General features: G+C 43.8%; 1 protein-coding gene across 1 annotated transcript; it reads left to right on the top strand.

Annotated features, from left to right (window-relative positions):
* Positions 1-10,005: 10,005 nt before the first annotated feature.
* On the top strand, positions 10,006-18,826 carry LOC123995922 (visual system homeobox 2-like). The gene is made up of 5 exons (XM_046299580.1): positions 10,006-10,438; positions 10,913-10,997; positions 12,379-12,502; positions 17,001-17,181; positions 17,787-18,826. Exons 1-5 carry the CDS (start codon positions 10,111-10,113, stop codon positions 18,131-18,133), a joined length of 1,065 nt encoding a protein of 354 aa, XP_046155536.1. The 5' UTR covers positions 10,006-10,110; the 3' UTR covers positions 18,134-18,826.
* The last annotated feature ends 3,340 nt before the right edge of the window (positions 18,827-22,166 follow it).

Raw genomic sequence — 22,166 nt, 5'->3', positions numbered from 1 at the left:
ATATCACTCCTTACTGGCCGGGCTCGAGAGTGGGGCACAGCTATCTGGGAGGCAAGGGCTGATTGTTCTAACAATTACCAGAACTTTAAAGAGGAGATGATTCGGGTTTTTGACCGTTCAGTTTTTGGTAGGGAGGCTTCTAGGGCCCTGGCTTCCCTATGCCAAGGTGATCGATCCATAACGGATTACTCTATAGAGTTTCGCACTCTTGCTGCCTCTAGTGACTGGAACGAGCTGGCGCTGCTCGCTCGTTTTCTGGAGGGACTCCACGCAGTGGTTAAAGATGAGATTCTCTCCCGGGAGGTTCCTTCCAGTGTGGACTCTTTGATTGCTCTCGCCATCCGCATAGAACGACGGGTAGATCTTCGTCACCAAGCTCGTGGAAGAGAGCTCGCGTTAACGGTGTTTCCCTGCTCCGCATCGCAACCATCTCCCTCCTCTGGCTCAGAGACTGAGCCCATGCAGCTGGGAGGTATTCGCATCTCGACTAAGGAGAGGGAACGGAGGATCACCAACCGCCTGTCCCTCTATTGCGGACTTGCTGGACATTTTGTCAATTCATGTCCAGTAAAAGCCAGAGCTCATCAGTAAGCGGAGGGCTACTGGTGAGCGCTACTACTCAGGTCTCTCCATCTAGATCCTGTACTACTATGTCGGTCCATCTACGCTGGACCGGTTCGGGTGCTACATGCAGTGCCTTGATAGACTCTGGGGCTGAGGGTTGTTTTATGGACGAAGCATGGGCTCGGAAACATGACATTCCTTTCAGACAGTTAGACAAGCCTACGCCCATGTTCGCCTTAGATGGTAGTCATCTTCCCAGTATCAGATATGAGACACTACCTTTAACCCTCACAGTATCTGGTAACCACAGTGAGACTATTTCTTTTTTGATTTTTCGTTCACCTTTTACACCTGTTGTTTTGGGTCATCCCTGGCTAGTATGTCATAATCCTTCTATTAATTGGTCTAGTAATTCTATCCTATCCTGGAACGTTTCTTGTCATGTGAAGTGTTTAATGTCTGCCATCCCTCCCGTTTCTTCTGTCCCCACTTCTCAGGAGGAACCTGGCGATTTGACAGGAGTGCCGGAGGAATATCATGATCTGCGCACGGTCTTCAATCGGTCCCGAGCCAACTCCCTTCCTCCTCACCGGTCGTATGATTGTAGTATTGATCTCCTTCCGGGGACCACTCCTCCTCGGGGTAGACTATACTCTCTGTCGGCTCCCGAACGTAAGGCTCTCGAGGATTATTTGTCTGTGTCTCTTGACGCCGGTACCGTAGTGCCTTCTTCCTCTCCGGCCGGGGCGGGGTTTTTTTTTGTTAAGAAGAAGGACGGTACTCTGCGCCCCTGCGTGGATTATCGAGGGCTGAATGACATAACGGTTAAGAATCGTTATCCGCTTCCCCTTATGTCATCAGCCTTCGAGATTCTGCAGGGAGCCAGGTGCTTTACTAAGTTGGACCTTCGTAACGCTTACCATCTCGTGCGCATCAGAGAGGGGGACGAGTGGAAAACGGCGTTTAACACTCCGTTAGGGCATTTTGAGTACCGGGTTCTGCCGTTTGGTCTCGCCAATGCGCCAGCTGTTTTTCAGGCATTAGTTAATGATGTTCTGAGAGACATGCTGAACATCTTTGTTTTTGTCTACCTTGACGATATCCTGATTTTTTCACCGTCACTCGAGATTCATGTTCAGCACGTTCGACGTGTGCTCCAGCGCCTTTTAGAGAATTGTCTCTACGTGAAGGCTGAGAAGTGCTCTTTTCATGTCTCCTCCGTTACTTTTCTCGGTTCTGTTATTTCCGCTGAAGGCATTCAGATGGATTCCGCTAAGGTCCAAGCTGTCAGTGAGTGGCCCGTTCCATGGTCACGTGTCGAGTTGCAGCGCTTTCTAGGTTTCGCTAATTTCTATCGGCGTTTCATTCGTAATTTCGGTCAAGTTGCTGCCCCTCTCACAGCTCTTACTTCTGTCAAGACGTGTTTTAAGTGGTCCGGTTCCGCCCAGGGAGCTTTTGATCTTCTAAAAGAACGTTTTACGTCCGCTCCTATCCTCGTTACTCCTGACGTCACTAGACAATTCATTGTCGAGGTTGACGCTTCAGAGGTAGGCGTGGGAGCCATTCTATCCCAGCGCTTCCAGTCTGACGATAAGGTTCATCCTTGCGCTTATTTTTCTCATCGCCTGTCGCCATCTGAACGCAACTATGATGTGGGTAACCGCGAACTGCTCGCCATCCGCTTAGCCCTAGGCGAATGGCGACAGTGGTTGGAGGGGCGACCGTTCCTTTTGTCGTTTGGACAGACCATAAGAACCTTGAGTACATCCGTTCTGCCAAACGACTTAATGCTCGTCAAGCTCGTTGGGCGTTGTTTTTCGCTCGTTTTGAGTTTGTGATTTCTTACCGTCCGGGTAGTAAGAACACCAAGCCTGATGCCTTATCCCGTCTTTTTAGTTCTTCTGTGGCTTCTACTGATCCCGAGGGGATTCTTCCTTATGGGCGTGTTGTCGGGTTGACAGTCTGGGGAATTGAAAGACAGGTTAAGCAAGCACTCACGCACACTGCGTCGCCGCGCTTGTCCTAGTAACCTTCTTTTCGTTCCTGTTTCTACTCTTCTGGCTGTTCTTCAGTGGGCTCACTCTGCCAAGTTAGCTGGTCATCCCGGCGTTCGAGGTACTCTTGCTTCTATTCGCCAGCGCTTTTGGTGGCCTACTCAGGAGCGTGACACGCGCCGTTTCGTGGCTGCTTGTTCGGACTGCGCGCAGACTAAGTCAGGTAACTCTCCTCCTGCCGGTCGTCTCAGACCGCTTCCCATTCCTTCTCGACCATGGTCTCACATCGCCCTAGACTTCATTACCGGTCTGCCTTTGTCTGCGGGGAAGACTGTGATTCTTACGGTTGTCGATAGGTTCTCTAAGGCGGCACATTTCATTCCCCTCGCTAAACTTCCTTCCGCTAAGGAGACGGCACAAATCATCATCGAGAATGTGTTCAGAATTCATGGCCTCCCGTTAGACGCCGTTTCAGACAGAGGCCCGCAATTCACGTCACAGTTTTGGAGGGAGTTCTGTCGTTTGATTGGTGCGTCCGTCAGTCTCTCTTCCGGGTTTCATCCCCAGTCTAACGGTCAAGCAGAGAGGGCCAATCAGACGATTGGTCGCATACTACGCAGCCTTTCTTTCAGAAACCCTGCGTCTTGGGCAGAACAGCTCCCTGGGCAGAATACGCTCACAACTCGCTTCCTTCGTCTGCTACCGGGTTATCTCCGTTTCAGAGTAGTCTGGGTTACCAGCCTCCTCTGTTCTCATCCCAGCTTGCCGAGTCCAGCGTTCCCTCCGCTCAAGCGTTTGTCCAACGTTGTGAGCGCACCTGGAGGAGGGTGAGGTCTGCACTTTGCCGTTACAGGGCACAGACTGTGAGAGCCGCCAATAAACGTAGGATTAAGAGTCCTAGGTATTGTTGCGGCCAGAGAGTGTGGCTTTCCACTCGCAACCTTCCTCTTACGACAGCTTCTCGTAAGTTGACTCCGCGGTTCATTGGTCCGTTCCGTGTCTCCCAGGTCGTCAATCCTGTCGCTGTGCGACTGCTTCTTCCGCGACATCTTCGTCGCGTCCATCCTGTCTTCCATGTCTCCTGTGTCAAGCCCTTTCTTCGCACCCCCGTTCATCTTCCCTCCCCCTCCCGTCCTTGTCGAGAGCGCACCTATTTACAAGGTACGTAGGATCATGGACATGCGTTCTCGGGGACGGGGTCACCAATACTTAGTGGATTGGGAGGGTTACGGTCCTGAGGAGAGGAGTTGGGTTCCGTCTCGGGACGTGCTGGACCGTTCGCTGATTGATGATTTCCTCCGTTGCCGCCAGGATTCCTCCTCGAGTGCGCCAGGAGGCGCTCGGTGAGTGGGGGTACTGTCATGTTTTGTCTTATATTGTCTTGTCATTTTGCTTTCCCTTCTGTTCGTTTTCCCCCTGCTGGTCTTTTTAGGTTCGTTCCCTTTTTCTCTCTCCCCTCCCTCTCTCTCTTCTCTCTATCGTTCCGTTCCTGCTCCCAGCTGTTCCTATTCCCCTAATCAATCATTTAGTCTTTCCACACCTGTTCCCTATCTTTTCCCCTGATTAGAGTCCCTATTTCTCCCCTTGTTTTCCGTTTCTGTCCTGTCGGATCCTTGTATATTGTTCACCGTGCTGTGTCTTTGTCTCGCCCTGTCGTGTCGTGTTTCCCTCAGATGCTGCGTGGTGAGCAGGTGTCTGAGTCTGCTACGGTCAGTGCCTTCCCGAGGCAACCTACAGTTTATGGTCGAGTCTCCAGTCTGTCCTCGTCATTACGAGTGGAATTGTTTTTCATGCTTTGTTTACCGCTCCGATTTGTCTAGGAGTATTGCATATTTCCTTTACTGGAATAAAGACTCTGTTTTCGCCAAGTCGCTTTTGGGTCCTCATTCACCTGCATAACACAGCCAACAGCGAGTTGCAGTAATCCAGACGGGAGATGACAAGTGCCTGGATTAGGACCTGCTTAACAGGACAGGAAAATGGTCAAATTCACACACTTATCAAGAGAACATCCCTGGTCATCCCTACTGCCTCTGATCTGGAGGACTCACTAAACAGAGAACATCCCTGGTCATCCCTACTTCCTCTGATCTGGAGGACTCACTAAACAGAGAACATCCCTGGTCATACCGCCTCTGATCTGGCAGACTCACTAAACAGAGAACATCCCTGGTCATCCCTACTGCCTCTGATCTGGAGGACTCACTAAACAGAGAACATCCCTGGTCAACCCTACTGCCTCTGATCTGGAGGACTCACTAAACAGAGAACATCCCTGGTCATCCCTACTGCCTCTGATCTGGAGGACTCACTAAATAGAGAACATCCCTGGTCATACTGCCTCTGATCTGGCAGACTCACTAAACAGAGAACATCCCTGGTCATACTGCCTCTGACCTGGAGGACTCACTAAACAGAGAACATCCCTGGTCATACTGCCTCTGATCTGGAAGACTCACTAAACAGATGCTTCATTTGTAAATTATGTCTGAGTGTTGAACTGTGCCCCTAGCTATCTCTAATGATGTCTGAGTGTTGGACTGTGCCCCTAGCTATCTGTAATGATGTCTGAGTGTTGAACTGTGCCCCTGGCTATCTGTAATGATGTCTGAGTGTTGAACTGTGCCCCTAGCTATCTGTAATGATGTCTGAGTGTTGAACTGTGCCCCTGGCTATCTGTAATGATGTCTGAGTGTTGAACTGTGCCCCTTGCTATCTGTAATGATGTCTGAGTGTTGGACTGTGCCCCTTGCTATCTGTAATGATGTCTGAGTGTTGGACTGTGCCCCTTGCTATCTGTAATGATGTCTGAGTGTTGAACTGTGCCCCTGGCTATCTGTAATGATGTCTGAGTGTTGAACTGTGCTCCTGGCTATCCATAAATTTAAAAAACAAGAAAATGGTACAGTATGGTTTGCTCAATATAAGGAATTTGAAATTATTTATGCTTTTATTTCTACTTTTGATACTTAAATATATTTAAAAACCAAATACTTTTAGATTTTTACTCAAGTTGAATTGTACTGGGCTAAGTTCACTTTTACTTGAGTCATTTTATTTATTTTATTTTTTATTTCACCTTTATTTAACCAGGTAGGCTAGTTGAGAACAAGTTCTCATTTGCAACAGCGACCTCTTTGAAGGTATCTTTACTTTTACTCAAGTATGACAATTGGTTACTTTTTCCACCACTGGTTCTACTGTGCTCTACTGTACTGTGATGTTCAAACTTGTAAAAAAAAATAGCCTAGATGTCTATGATTAGTTTAGATTTGGATCTTGTCCGCACCAACCAAATTTGAACTTGTTTGGGTGGAGCTCATTAGAATAATGCCCAGCATTCTTTGCAAGTGTTTTTATTTTTTATTTTTTACATTTACATTTGTGTCATTCAGCAGATGCTCTTATCCAGAGTGATTTACAGTCAAGTGCATTCAACTAAGGTAGAGAAACAACAACATATTGCAGTCATGGCAAGAACAAAAAATCTGTAACTGTTACTCAGAATGTTTTTTTGTAGTTGAAGTGGTCTGTTGATTTAGTGTGTATATTGGAGTACTTTAAACATCACCACTGGCCGTTTTAAACCGTTTGAAAAGCTAACATTAGTGCATGTGACAGATGGGAGCAACAATACATATTTTGTTGCAGTCTTCAGGTGGCTCCTCTTTCCTATTAAGAGATGTGGAAATTATTATTCTGATATACTTCATTAAGAATATATACTACTGTTTAATTTAGCCATAGAATATGACCGGAAAATACATATTTTCAATGTCTGTAAATTACATATTTTCAATGTCCGGAAAATAAATATTTTCGAAGGACAGAAAATATGTATTTTTACCTTTCCTTCAGCACCTAAAATGCATCTGATTTCAACTTCCGGAAAATACGTATTTTCAACTTCTTGTAACCTTTCATTCAGTACCTGAAATACATGTGATGTCAACATCTGGAAAAGATGTATTTTCAATGTCATTTTGCTTTCTGGGATGGTGAAAAATAGTAGCCTATAGCCTAGTATAAAATATACATTATGACCTGTATTCTGTTGGTATTGAAATGCCTGTGGAATTTTAACAGGTTTTCACGTCTCCCAATAGTAAAAAACCATAGCTCGGATCAAACGGGATTCTCATTGAGTATCTTTCTTCATTATGCATTTGTGTGCAAGTGTGCGTTAAAATGATTCTGGCGGCAATTTATAATATTTCCCACATTATGTGCACGGCTGTTTCCTGAATGCTGAGGCAAATAGTGTCACGCAATGCACACTGCGTGGTTTGGTGATGTAGCGGCAGCAGCCCACCATCACAACATCCCACACGCGCGGTTCTAGATTGACAGCCTGACGCGTGACCTGCGACGCCAAACGGGTCCAGGATAAATCAGGGATTTATTTATTCATTGCCACATGGCACTTTGATAAGGTCGGTGTTATCTCCTGCCTCCATCGAAAGGCGTCTGCTCATTTCCATAAATTGTATCTGTCCTCGACATAATTACGTGTCCAGATGTCCAAAAGTGTGCCAGAAATTATATATGAGCGAATCAAACTCCGCCTTAATTGAATAATAGCGGATTTGAAAAGATTAGTTATGTAAAATTAAACGAGGGGTCATTTCCCACTCTTACCGAGCAAATCAAATGGGGATTTTAATTTTCGCAAAATATCTCCTCCATTTAAAACGGAAAAAAAACGGTTACAAAACATATATTATCATGAGAAGGAGGTGAATGGAATGGAATAAATCTCAAGATATCTTTAACTTGATAATAAAACCTCTAAGCTTTTAGGGTGTCTTTGTTTGACCATGCTGTCAAGGGTCGTCAGCATCATTTTCGAAATGGGATTGAATTTTTCATATCAACATTATCCGTCCTATAAGTATTATTAAATTCATAACATCTCCTGTAGTCCATTTAATCATTTCCTTCATTATTTGTGGTAATTGTAGGGTATTACTGTAAAGTTAGTTGTTTGTGTGTGTGTTTAATCATTTCCTTCATTATTTGTGGTAATTGTAGGGTATTACTGTAAAGTTAGTTGTTTGTGTGTGTGTGTGTGTGTGTGTGTGTGTGTGTGTGTGTGTGTGTGTGTGTGTGTGTGTGTGTGTGTGTGTGTGTGTGTGTGTGTGTGTGCGTGCGTGCGTGCGTGCGTGCGTGTGTGTGTGTGTGTGTGCGTGCGTGCGTGCGTGCGTGCGTGCGTGTGTGCGTGCGTGCGTGCGTGTGTGTGTGTGTGTGTGTGTGTGTGTGTGTGTGTGTGTGTGTGTGTGTGTGTGTGTGTGTGTATCCTAAATACTCTCAACACGTTGTCCTCTTAATCATGTGACCTGTCAGTAAAGAAGTCAACATCAACAGATGCGCAGACTGACTCATTGTGAACACCAAAGACAAAACACTTAGTATGCAAAACGAATTACAATTTGCAAATCGCTCGCCTAGCCACATGATTAGACGTTAAGGATGAATGTTTATTGCGTGCCTTTTTAACAAATAAATGAGTTAGTCTGTAAACTGGCTATAAACTGTTTGAATTGGGACCTGCCATTTTAGTTCTCGTGGTGTTTTTGGAATTAAGAACTAGAAGTTTTTTTATTCTTTATTTGATAGGCTAAATCAGTGGTTGGCCAATTAATTAATTAATCAAGATTAAAGAATGTGCATTTTCATCATCTTCTTAATCGGATTAAGGTCAAATAGCCTATATAAGATCCAGGCAAGTTATATCTACAAATCGAAACACAACAAGACACAAAAAGCACTGCAATTATGACAGACATAACTAAATGTAGCCTTACAATTATTAAATGTTGTATTGCTGAATAATAATAATAATAATAATAATAATAACAATATTAACAACATGTTTTTTCCTTGATTGTTTTTTTCTTCCTTACTAGAGAAAATACCAAACATCCAGTACAACCATAGATTAGTGTATTGGTCATTTTCCAGTTTCAATATTGTGTAACATTGTGTCATATTTTGTTCTATATTACTGACACGGGGCCGATATGATTTTCAAAGCCAGTCAGGCAGAGACCAAACCATGTCCAAATTAAACCGTTTTATCCGGCTGGTTGGATACTTTACGACTCGATGGCTGCGAGATTAAAGCCCTGAAATCATCTAGACAGGGATAGACAGATGGAGAGCCCGGGCTACAGTGAAAGTAATACCCCGAACATTGTTTGTATTGATTGATTTAGTGATTAAAGGTTTTACTCAATCCGTTGCGGCCATTTATTGTGTGAGTTCAGGGTTCAGTTGAACGGTCATGATTGGACTGCGAAAGTCATTTGTTGTTTTATAAGTATCTTTGAGATTAAATTATACTGAATATCACTTCATCCCTGAGAGAAACCTGAAACAATTAGAGGAAAATTAAGTAGACTATACAGAATAGATGTTTGGATAGTCTTTATCGCTTGCCTGACAACTCAAACTGAATTATTCCGCTGCTCGACGCATAGTTCAGTTTGAGACCGCCATCAATGAAGTCCTTTGCGGTGATGTACCAAACAAAGACATCAGTGATTGGATCATCTCTAACCAATTACAGTATCAAAGACAATGACTCATTTTCAAACCGCATGTGTTCTGGCTCTGGCCCAACCCCATCGGTTTCTGGCACCAATCAGACCATCTAGAATGTATTTCCATTCTAGAAATCGTCAGGGAGGTAGGCTACTCAGATCCAGACTCATTGTGGTGAAGTAACTAACATCTGTGGGCGTGATATAGCGTTTGGGTAGACAGGCAACTATATCGCAGCATTAAAAAAGTAATGGTTTACCTTCTTATTAATTTATGTGATTCATAATTGGATACTTGATATAGTTGAGAATGAACTCATCCCTTCAAGCGTCATCTCATGTAAAAGCACGATTCATTGTTAGTCTACCTTACCAAATGCATACATGCATATAATCCATCATTTCGTTAAACTCAGACAGAAAACATAACCATGTTGAAGGATGTATCGATGTTCAACTCAGTTGAACAGAAGAAACCACGTAATAACTTCAAATATAGAAGAAGCATGTATGTCAAGAGAAAAGTACATTATTTTGTGAACCACAGTGAAGGCGGCAAAAAAAAAAAAAAAATAATAATCCTGCATCCTGATTAATGTCACCAAATTCTGGTCCGTTTGCAGTAACTTCGTTTTTTTTATGGTGGTCTAATAAACCATGTTGTCTGGAAATACATCGAGTCTAAACAAAACCCGAGTCTTTCAATGTATTTCCATTTTAATCGATCTGCCGTCACGAAAGAATCGCTAGACCCCTGTGTTCTGTCGGCGTTAAAGTTCTCTCTGTGGTGATTGGCTGAGAGAAACGAGGAACCTGTTGGATAAAAAAAAAAAATCTGAGCCAATCAGGGAACCAATCAGGGAACACCATCAGAGATAACAGTCTGACGCCATAACGGGGGAAAAAGAAGGTGACTGTTCTTTCAGACTTTTTTTGAATAAACTGGGGGAAAAAAGTATTCGCCTCTAAACCTAGTGGGATCCGGACTCCAGCAAAAACCGTCAAAAAAAATGCGTTTGACTACGACGCACAAGTGCACAGGATTCGGAATCCAGGAGATTCTGGGCTTGAATAAGGAGCCGCCCGCGGTTACGCGGCGTCCATTGGAATCTTTACCGCACAGGGCGCACCTTCTGGCGGCTAGATCGGTTTTGGACTCGGCGGGAGTCGGGATTGGGATGGGAATTATTGGTCCAGGAGGAGGAATTCATTCGTTTTACAGCCAGCCTGTCTTTCTGGAGGTGTTGCAGGAGGCGCAGAGTGTTCACCTTCTTCAGCCGCTCAACGGGGCCAGGGCAATGGGACAGCTTGATGCGCACTACTCCGCAAGCTGCTCTGGTAAATGTGTAAACTATAGGCTAGCGTATAGACCTATACATTCTAAAAGTATATATATTTTAAGTAGAAAATAAGCAATTGATTTGACATATATTTATTAATTTTAAGTTTAATGATTATGTTTTTATCTTCAATAAATTGTCAATTGAAAATGTAATTTTTGTCTTAATGATTGCAAATTCTCTATCCTGTTTTTGAACATATTTCTACACTGTATGATAACAGTTAATACGTATTACGTAAAAAAACGTAATAGTATTGGCAATAGATCTGTGGCTATTTATTTAATGATAAACTATAGCTATTTCTGTAGCTCATTTGGTAGAGCATGGCGCTTGTAACGCCAGGGTAGTGGGTTCAATCCCCGGGACCACCCATACGTAGAATGTATGCACACATGACTGTAAGTCGCTTTGGATAAAAGCGTCTGCTAAAATGGCATATATTATTATTATTATTATTATTTATTTCCAGATTCAGATGACATATCCTCCAGTGAAAAGACATTTTCCAAATCATCGATGAACCAAAACAAGAACAGAAAGAAGAGACGACACAGGTAAAACTCTGAAGGATAACTATATTACTAATATTTATCGCACTGTCTCTGAATTGGACTGTATGCCATTGAGGCTTATATAAGTAAAGAAAATGCCGTGAGAACTTGTTTGTGAAGCATTTGGAAAGATACATTTTCTAATGAATATAGCCTACAATATTCCTACATTTTATAACAACATGTATTTGAACGAAAACGTCTAAATAAGCAAATAATTATCAAGTATGAATTGAAATAGATTTCTTAAATTTATGAATTCCTCGAAAATAAAGACCAGATGGTATATAGCCTATATATAAATACATATATATATATATATATATATTAGACTATTTAGTCAATTTTCGATACAGTTGTCTATTGCAACAAACAAAACAAAGCAGAGTATACCTTCTTCTTTGGATAACGGTATTCAACATAACAGCCTACAAGGTGTCAATATTTCTGATGCGGTATATTCTACAAGTAGCCTTACGTCAAGCAAAGTAAATCATGCTTCAAATAACGACGTGTAAATTATGTCCCGATAATGTCATTTATTTATGAAACTTAATTGAAATTTAATTTCTTCTAAATCAACATTTTCATTTTTTGGAATTATTAAATCATTTGTTTTGTGCCTCACTGCCATATGAACCAAACATGCTAAATTATGACATTTTTACCTTTATTTAACTTTGTTCTTATTTTCAATGACGGCCTAGGAACAGCGGGTTAACTGCCTGTTCAGGGGCAGAACGACAAATTTGTACCTTGTCAGCTCGGGGATTTGAACTTGCAACCTTCCTGTTACTAGTCCAACGCTCTAACCACTAGGGTATATATATATATATATATTAACTTAACTTAACAGTAACATTAGTTGTTACAAATCTTTCCGATTTGTCTACGTTTAATGATTTTTTGGACCTCCGAACTGATATCAGTATATCAGTATATATATATATATATATTTTAGCTAGCTTTGTTAAAAATGGATTTTAAAAACGTTATCAGCCCCATCACCTCTAACAACAGGCCCGACAGAAGCCACGGCCTTTCCTCACTGTCGCTGCCCGACATGGCTTCGACTTGCATCAAGATTTATTCAATATCAATATTTATATATATACACAGCACTTCATGAAATAGATATATATAAGGACAAATGTGTAAAAAAAAAATAAAAAAAAATCTATACTGTATATATTATTTTATATGTGAGCCTTTAATTTTTCCAGGATGTCACATTGAGATCAGACTACCTCTTTTACAAGGGAGACCAAAGGCACAATTCAATTCAATGCTATGCAAATGTTTGTCACCAAAAAATAACTTTGTTTGTGTGTGTGTGTGTTTGTGTTTGTGTGTGTGTGTGTCCCCTCTATAATGTTTCTATCAGGACTATATTCACGTCAGATCAGCTGGATGAGTTGGAGAAGGCTTTCAACGAGGCCCACTACCCCGATGTTTACGCCAGAGAGATGCTCTCCATGAAGACTGAACTTCCAGAGGACAGGATACAGGTGCATAACATACTGTAACCTGGCTGTGTGTGTTCATACTGTAACCTGGCTGTGTGTGGTCCTTCTGTAGCTCAGTTGGTAGAGCATACTGTAACGCTGGGTAGTGGGTTCGATCCCGTAACCCATACGTGAATGTATGCACACATGACTGTAAGTCGCTTTGGATAAAAGCGTCTGCTAAATGGCATATATTATTATATTATTATATTATGTTCATACTGGAACCTGGCTGTGTGGTCATACTGTAACCTGGCTGTGTGGTCATACTGTAACCTGGCTGTGTGTTCATACTGGAACCTGGCTGTGTGTTCATACTGTAACCTGGCTGTGTGGTCATACTGTAACCTGGCTGTGTGGTCATACTGTAACCTGGCTGTGTGTTCATACTGGAACCTGGCTGTGTGTTCATACTGGAACCTGGCTGTGTGTTCATACTGGAACCTGGCTGTGTGTTCATACTGTAACCTGGTTGTGTGTTCATACTGTAACCTGGCTGTGTGTTCATACTGTAACCTGGCTGTGTGTGTTCATACTGTAACCTGGTTGTGTGTTCATACTGTAACCTGGCTGTGTGGTCATACTGTAACCTGGCTGTGTGTTCATACTGTAACCTGGCTGTGTGTTCATACTGTAACCTGGCTGTGTGGTCATACTGGAACCTGGCTGTGTGTTCATACTGTAACCTGGCTGTGTGGTCATACTGGAACCTGGCTGTGTGTTCATACTGGAACCTGGCTGTGTGTTCATACTGTAACCTGGCTGTGTGTTCATACTGTAACCTGGCTGTGTGGTCATACTGTAACCTGGCTGTGTGTTGATACTGGAACCTGGCTGTGTGTTGATACTGGAACCTGGCTGTGTGGTCATACTGTAACCTGGCTGTGTGTTCATACTGTAACCTGGCTGTGTGTTCATACTGGAACCTGGCTGTGTGTTCATACTGTAACCTGGCTGTGTGGTCATACTGTAACCTGGCTGTGTGTTCATACTGGAACCTGGCTGTGTGTTCATACTGGAACCTGGCTGTATGTTCATACTGTAACCTGGCTGTGTGGTCATACTGTAACCTGGCTGTGTGTTCATACTGTAACCTGGCTGTGTGGTCATACTGTAACCTGGCTGTGTGTTCATACTGTAACCTGGCTGTGTGTTCATACTGTAACCTGGCTGTGTGTTGATACTGGAACCTGGCTGTGTGGTCATACTGTAACCTGGCTGTGTGTTCATACTGGAACCTGGCTGTGTGTGTTCATACTGTAACCTGGCTGTGTGTTCATATTGGAACCTGGCTGTGTGTTCATACTGGAACCTGGCTGTGTGGTCATACTGTAACCTGGCTGTGTGTTCATACTGTAACCTGGCTGTGTGTTCATACTGTAACCTGGCTGTGTGTTCATACTGTAACCTGGCTGTGTGGTCATACTGTAACCTGGCTGTGTGTTCATACTGTAACCTGGCTGTGTGTTCATACTGTAACCTGGCTGTGTGTTCATACTGTAACCTGGCTGTGTGTTGATACTGTAACCTGGCTGTGTGTGTATATTTGTTCTGTTACACAGGTGTTTCTTGCATATCACAACTCCCCCTGAGTCACATGCAGTGAGTGGGGACACGGTCAGGGTCACCGTTCTACAGCACCCCCTGGAGCAATTAGCATGAAGTGCCTTACTCAAGGGCACAGCGCACAGACAGATTTTACACCTTGTCGCCTCCGGTATTTGAACCAGTAACCTTTCAATTACTGGCCCAACGCTCCACCCTCGAGGCTACTTGCTGCCCTTGTTTATTTTTATTTTTATTTGTTTTTAATTATTATTATACATCAAATAAAAAAACTTTAGTCCCACCTTGTTCAGCTCCCACGGCCATGCTGACATCCCTCAATGGTCCTCCGTCCCCTTCTCTTCTCTCTCTTTCCTTTCATTGAAAGTGAATGGCTTCCAATGTTTCACCACGTGATCCCGCGTCCTAGTGTCAATGCACTGTTAGGCACAAGTTTTGAGCCAGAAATGAAACGATAACTACAGTGAAATGAATTAGCTTGGGTCAATGGCAGGGCTCTAGCTCTCTAATTTCCCTGGTGATATTTGAGCGCCTGTCTGTCGTCCATCCATTGATTGTCTCTAAAAAAAAAATGTCCGTATTTTTCAATCATCCTCCATGCACCCCTAGGGTGCAAATGTGAAAAAACTTTCTCAGCTCAGCTGACGCACGCACGCACGCACGCACGCACACGCACACGCACACACACACACACACACACACACACACACACACACACACACACACACACACACACACACACACACACACACACACACACACACACACACACACACACACACACACACACACACACACACACACACACACACACACACACACACACACACACACACACACACACACACAGTCTTGCACAACCCTTAATGTAATTCTAACCCTAACCCCCCTAGAAATAGCATTTGACCTCGTGGGGACTAACATAATGTCCCCAGTTGGTCAAATTTTTGCTCCTTTTTTAATCTTGTGGGAACTAGAAGTTAAACATGTCCACACACACCCGTAGATCAGACCTATCACCAAGAGATAGGGGCCAGACCTATCTCCATGAGACCTGGGCAGGGGCTATCATCAGATCTATCTCCATTTTATTTTTACTTGACCTTTATTTAACTAGGCAAGTCAGTTAAGAACAAATTCTTATTTACAATGACAGCCTAGAACACTGCCTGTTCAGGGGCAGAACAACAGGATTTGTCAGCTCGGGGGTTTGAACTTGCAACCTTCCGGTTACTAGTCCAACGCTCTAACCACTAGGCTACCCTGCCGCCCGTGAGATCTCCATGAGATTGGGGTTATCATTCTAGTTTGTTGGTGATGTGGACAGCAAGGAACTTGAAGGTCTCAACCTGCTCCACTGCAGCCCCGTCGATGAGAATGTGGACGTGCTCGGTCCTCCTTTTCCTGTAGTCCACAATCATCTCCTTAGTCTTGGTTACGTTGTTATTCTGGCACCACCTGGCCAGGTCTCTGACCTCCTCCTTATAGGCTGTCTCGTCGTTGTCGGTGATCAGACCAACCACTGTTGTGTCGTCTGCAAACTTAATGATTGTGTTGTGGCTGGCCACGCACTCGTGGGTGAACAGGGAGTACAGAAGAGCACTGAGCACGCACCCCCGAGGGTCTCCAGTGTTGAGGATCAGTGTGGCAGATGTGTTGCTAGGACCAAGAGGCTCCTCAACAGCTTCTACCCCCTAGCCATAAGGTTGCTGAAAAATTTATAAAATCTCCCCCGGACAATTTGGATTGATACCTACTGTACCCCTACCTACATGTCTGGAACCTACTTTACCCCTACCTACATGTCTGGAACCTACTTTACCCCTACCTACATGTCTGGAACCTACTTTACCCCTACCTACATGTCTGGAACCTACTTTACCCCTACCTACATGTCTGGAACCTACTTTACCCCTACCTACATGTCTGGAACCTACTTTACCCCTACATACATGTCTGGAACCTACTTTACCCCTACCTACATGTCTGGAACCTACTTTACCCCTACATACATGTCTGGAACCTACTTTACCCCTACCTACATGTCTGGAACCTACTTTACCCCTACCTACATGTCTGGAACCTACTTTACCCCTACCTACATGTCTGGAACCTACTTTACCCCTACATACATGTCTGGAACCTACTTTACCCCTACCTACATGTCTGGAACCTACTTTACCCCTACCTACATGTCTGGAACCTACTTTACCCCCACCTACATGTCTGGAACCTACTGTACCCCTACCTACATGTCTGGAACCTACTTTACCCCCACCTACATGTCTGGAACCTACTTTACCCCTACCTACATGTCTGGAACCTACTTTACCCCTACCTACATGTCTGGAACCTACTTTACCCCTACCTACATGTCTGGAATCTACTTTACCCCTACCTACATGTCTGGAACCTACTTTACCCCTACCTACATGTCTGGAACCTACTTTACCCCTACATACATGTCTGGAACCTACTTTACCCCTACCTACATGTCTGGAACCTACTTTACCCCTACCTACATGTCTGGAACCTACTTTACCCCTACCTACATGTACAGATTACCTCAATTAACCTGTACCCCTGCACACTGACTCGGTACCCCTGTATAAAACCTTGTTATTATTATTCTTATTGTGTTCGTTTTTATTATTACTTTTTATTTTAGTCTATTTGGTAAATATATTTTTTAAACTCTTCTTGAACAGCACTGTTGGTTAAGGGCTTGTCAGTAAAGCATTTCACGGTAAAGTCTACACTTGTTGTATTCGGCGCATGTGACAAATAAAGTTTGATACGATGTTTCAGCATATGTACCAAGATGTTAAAATGAACGTAAACTTCCATCCGCTGCACTCCAGGTGACTACTTTATGAAGCTGGTTGAGAGAATTCCAATAAACTTCCATCCTCTGTCTCTTCCTCCCTCCCTGCAGGTTTGGTTTCAGAACCGCCGTGCCAAGTGGAGGAAGAGAGAGAAGTGTTGGGGTCACAGCAGTGTGATGGCGGAGTACGGCCTGTACGGTGCCATGGTCCGCCACTCCATCCCTCTGCCTGAGTCCATCCTCAAGTCAGCCAAGGACGGTATCATGGACTCCTGTGCCCCATGGCTACTTGGTAAGGTACTGCGTTAATGTGGGGTGGAGTGGAGTGTGTGTGTGTGTGTGTGTGTGTGTGTGTGTGTGTGTGTGTGTGTGTGTGTGTGTGTGTGTGTGTGTGTGTGTGTGTGTGTGTGTGTGTGTGTGTGTGTGTGTGTGTGGGTGCGTGTGGGTGCGTGCGTGCGTGTGTGTGAGTGCGTGCGTGCGTGTGTGGGTGGGTGTGCGCACAAACAGAGAACACAGGTGTAAATACACAAGAGATAGTGGGGAAGATCGGTGACACCTGGGGGGGGGGGGGGGGGGAGACAATCACAAAGACAGGTGAAACAGATCAGGATGTGACGCCTAACCACATACCATAGTTCAACAAGCAGTTTAAACCTCTGTGAACTGTTAGTGAAGGTGCCTTTGCCATGTTGCCTCCTCACCATGATGACCATGGTGGAGGTCAGAAACAATAACTGACCAAGACCTACCTGCCAGCTACAGCTCAGTACGAGCTTTAGTTTCCTAGTACTGTAGCGTCACTGTTTTTAGTTGTGTGTGTGTGTGTGTGTCTCTCCAAGTGGGATGTGTTCTCACTCTGTTACCTACCGGAATACAAACGATTCCTTTTCCTTCCAGGTATGCACAAGAAGTCCATAGATACCCCTGTTTCGACCTCTCCTGTGAAACTGGAAGCTCCCCTCTCCAAACTTCCTTCCAGGGAACGAGAGAGGGAGAGAGTGGTGGAGCGAAAGGTGGAGGAAGAGGAGGAGGAGGAGAGGAGAGAGAATACCAGATCGCCCATATCCAAAGAGGAACTGAGAGAGAATAGCATCGCAGCACTCAGGGCTAAAGCTCTGGAACACAGCGCTAAGATGCTGGGGACACATCCTGATGACGGACCACTGGGTACAGTTTCAGGGGACGTACCAGAGGGGCAGAGACAGCCGACGGAGACAGAGACAAACAGACAGAAGGACAGTTGAATCCTGCAGAGAAGATAGAGCCCAGTCACTGATATGAGCGCATTCTTCTAAAGACTATGCTAGGGTCTGTTGATGCCCTCTCTGTAAAGAACACTGTTTACATACTCCTGACAGCCATACTAATATAAAAAAGATAGTATTAGTTACAATACACATTATTCTTCCTAGCAAAAAATAGTCATAATGTTCCTATGACACCAATACCGGATATCGTCAACCTCCACAATCTTCCTGTCATGGGGATTCGTTGTGTCCAGATCAAATTTTCCATCATGGGAATTCCAACTCAGTAAACTGTTACAACTATACCCTGGTCTATAACTGTCTACTATGTTGTAATCTGGCAGCTTGCTATTGTACAACTCTAAGAAGACTTAACTATTTGGTTACATGGATCAGTCTTTGCATATTGTCCTGGCCCATATTATTTTCCGAGGTAATAGTCAAACCACACGAGGTGAAAGATACATGCGCTGATAAAAATGCTGTGGAATAATGTGAACATCAAGAGACTCATCTTGAGAGGATGCATGCACATTTTTACACAAAATAGACTCATAGACTTATTTACATTTAAATAGACTTAAATGTACACCTGCTCGTCTAACATCTCATTCCAAAATCATGGGCATTAACATGGAGTTGGTCCCCACTTTGCTGCTACAACCAGCCTCCACTATTCTGGGAAGGCTTTCCACTAGATGTTGGAACATTGCTGCTATAACAGCCTCCACTCTTCTGGGAAGGCTTTCCACTAGATGTTGGAACAGTGCTGCTATAACAGCCTCCACTCTTCTGGGAAGGCTTTCCACTAGATGTTGGAACAGTGCTGCTATAACAGCCTCCACTCTTCTGGGAAGGCTTTCCACTAGATGTTGGAACATTGCTGCTACAACAGCCTCCACTCTTCTGGGAAGGCTTTCCACTAGATGTTGGAACATTGCTGCGGGGACTTGCTTCCATTCAGCCACAAGAGCATTAGTGAGGTTGGATACTGATATTGGGCGATTAGGCCTGGCTCACAGTCGACGTTCCCGCTCATCCCGAAGGTGTTCGATGGGGTTGAGGTCAGGGCTCTGTGCAGGTCAATCAAGTTCTTCCACACCGATCTCGACAAACCATTTCTGTATGGACCTCGCTTTGTGCAAGGGGACATTGTCATGCTGAAACAGGAAAGGGCCTTCCCCAAACTGTTACCACAAAGTTGGAATCACAGAATCGTCTAGAATGTCATTGTATTCTGTAGTGTTAAAATGTCCCTTCACTGTAACTAAGGGGACCGAACCATGAAAAACAGCCCCAGACCATTATTCCTCTTCCACTAAACTTTACAGTTGGCACTATGAATTGGGGCAGGTAGTGTTCTCCTGGCATTCGCCAAACCCAGATTTGTCCATCGGACTGCCAGATGGTGAAGTGTGATTCATCACTCCAGAGAACACGTTTCCACTGCTCCAGCTGACACTTGGCAATGTGTATGGTGATCTGAGGCTTGTGTGAGGCTGCTCGGCCATGGAAACCCATTTCATGAAGCTCCTGACCAACAGTTCTTGTGCTGACGTTGCTTCCAGAGTAAGTTTGGAAGTCGGTAGGCAGTGTTGCAACCGAGGACAAACATTTTTTATAGGCGGTCCCGTTCTGTGAGCTTGTGTGGCCTACCACTTCACAGTTGAGCCGTTATTGCGCCTAGATGTTTCCACTTCACAATAACAGTACTTACAGTCGACCGGGGGCAGCTCTAGCAGGGTAGAAATTTGACAAACGGACTTGTCGGAAAGCTGGCATCCAATGAAAGTGCCAACTTGAAAATCCCTGAGCTCTTCAGTACGGAACATTTTATTGCCAGTGTTTGTCTATGGAGATTGCATGGCTGTCTGTTCGATTTTATACACCTGTCAGCAATGGGTGTGGCTGAAATAGCCAAATCCACTAAATTGAAGGGGTGTCCACATACCTTTGTATATATGGTGTGTGGTGGATTTCATCTTACCTATGATAGAAATATTAGAATTGACATATAGCTACATTCACGTAGTTGGAAATCAACAAGCTGTGTTTGTTTTTTGTCTATGTGTTCTGTATATTTAAATACTAATAAAAATGTTATTGTTATTCAGATGGAAGATTTCCTGGGTGTTTTTTGTGTGCATCTAAATACATTTAATTAAGAGTAGCCTATAATTACATAAACCACATGATATATTGTGACAGAAATAGGCATAATCGACATGTACATTTACATTACATTTAAGTCATGTAGACTCATGGTTATAATTTAGGTATGCTCGAATTCCACCAAAATATAATAGCCTATACCAGTGGTCACCACCCGGTCGATCGCGATCTACTAGTGGAGCACCAAACATGTCTGTAGAAAAGACAACGATAAAGTCTTGCGCTCATTGTTTTTATTCTGTTGCGCTGTTGCCTGTAGGTGCACTTGATTCAGAAGTCCCGCGCGCACCGGGTAATCCAAGTGTTCTCATTTCGAACCATTTCATTTGTCTGAAAATACAAACTCCGCCTACCCTGCAGACCAGGAGATCTGTTGCTAAATCGAGTGTGCCTACTGCGCTGGCCAATCGGATAGCTCAAATCACCGTGCCTAAAAGAGCTTCCACTACCTCTGGCCACAGAACAGTTTGATACGCTACTACCGTACGTAAGAATGAATCATTTTTAAACCATGACCACACATAAAATGTCTAAGAATTACAGCAAAGAGCTGCTGTTTTTATGAGGGAGTTCATGGTTAAGTGTTTTATTCAGCACCGTCAACAGTGTTTTATTCACCATTATTATAAAACATAAAACGTGCTTCTCTGTACGTCCTGTGGCACTGCAACTGCGATGAATGACTAGCCAACAGCGGAGGCTGGTGGGGGAAGCTATAGGAGGACGGGCTCATTGTAATGACTGGAAGGGAGTCAATGGAACGGAGTCAAACAAGTGGTTTCTATATATCTGATATCTTTCCACAAATTCCATTCCAGCCATTACAATGAGCCTGTCCTCCTATAGCTCAACCCACTAAATAAAATAAAATCACATTTTATTGGTCAGTACACATATTTAGCGGGTGTAGCGAAATGCTTGTGTTCCTAGCTCCAACAGTGCAGTAATATCTAACAATTCACAATAGTACACACAAATATAAAAGTAAAATAATTAAGAAATATATACAAGCAATGTCAGAGTGGCATTGACTAAAATACAGTAGAATATAATACAGTATATACATATGAGTAAAGCAGTATGTAAACATTAAGCAATATGTAAACAACACGAGCCTCCTTGCTAGCCAAGTAAAATAATAAATAATAATAATATGCCATTTAGCAGACGCTTTTATCCAAAGCGACTTACAGTCATGTGTACATACATTCTACGTATGGGTGGTCCCGGGAATCGAACCCACTACCCTGGCGTTACAAGCGCCATGCTCTACCAACTGAGCTACAGAAGGACCGCGAGTATATTAATAGTCCTGCGTTTGTATTATTATAAGCAGCTCGTCGTGTCTATTTATAGAGGAATATTTTTACTTTCTCTGGTCGTAGGAACAACATGTATTTGTGCATGAGGGAGACGCAGTGTGACTCGAGTTTCGTCATCGTGTGGAAGAAGGTGTCTCCTCTCTGTCAGTCTCACCGGAGGAAAGGAATGAGAGAGCAGGCAAGAACAGTCATCCAACTCGGAATTGCAAGTCGGAAAGTCGACCATCTGTCTGGAGCTCAGACCTTCCGACCTGAAGATCACTGGCTTCATGATTTGACCTCGTTTTTTTTTGTTCAGAGTTGTCTTGAAAGCACCATGACTAACAGGTGCAGGTACCATCAGTCCAGTAAAATACAAATAAAAACACATTATTTCAATTCGGTGTCTTGCAAGTGCTACACCAACTGATCAATGTTGTTATCAAAACTATAGTTTTGAAATATAATATGGTCTGAGAAGATCAATATTGGCAGGCCAAGCACACAGACAATATGCTGTGATAATGTATTAGGCCTACTGCCCAAACCTCATTCCG

The sequence above is a fragment of the Oncorhynchus gorbuscha genome, linkage group LG14, assembly GCF_021184085.1.
Source record: "Oncorhynchus gorbuscha isolate QuinsamMale2020 ecotype Even-year linkage group LG14, OgorEven_v1.0, whole genome shotgun sequence".
Classification (NCBI taxonomy): domain Eukaryota; kingdom Metazoa; phylum Chordata; class Actinopteri; order Salmoniformes; family Salmonidae; genus Oncorhynchus; species Oncorhynchus gorbuscha.
This window is presented reverse-complemented; position numbering and strand designations above follow the sequence as displayed.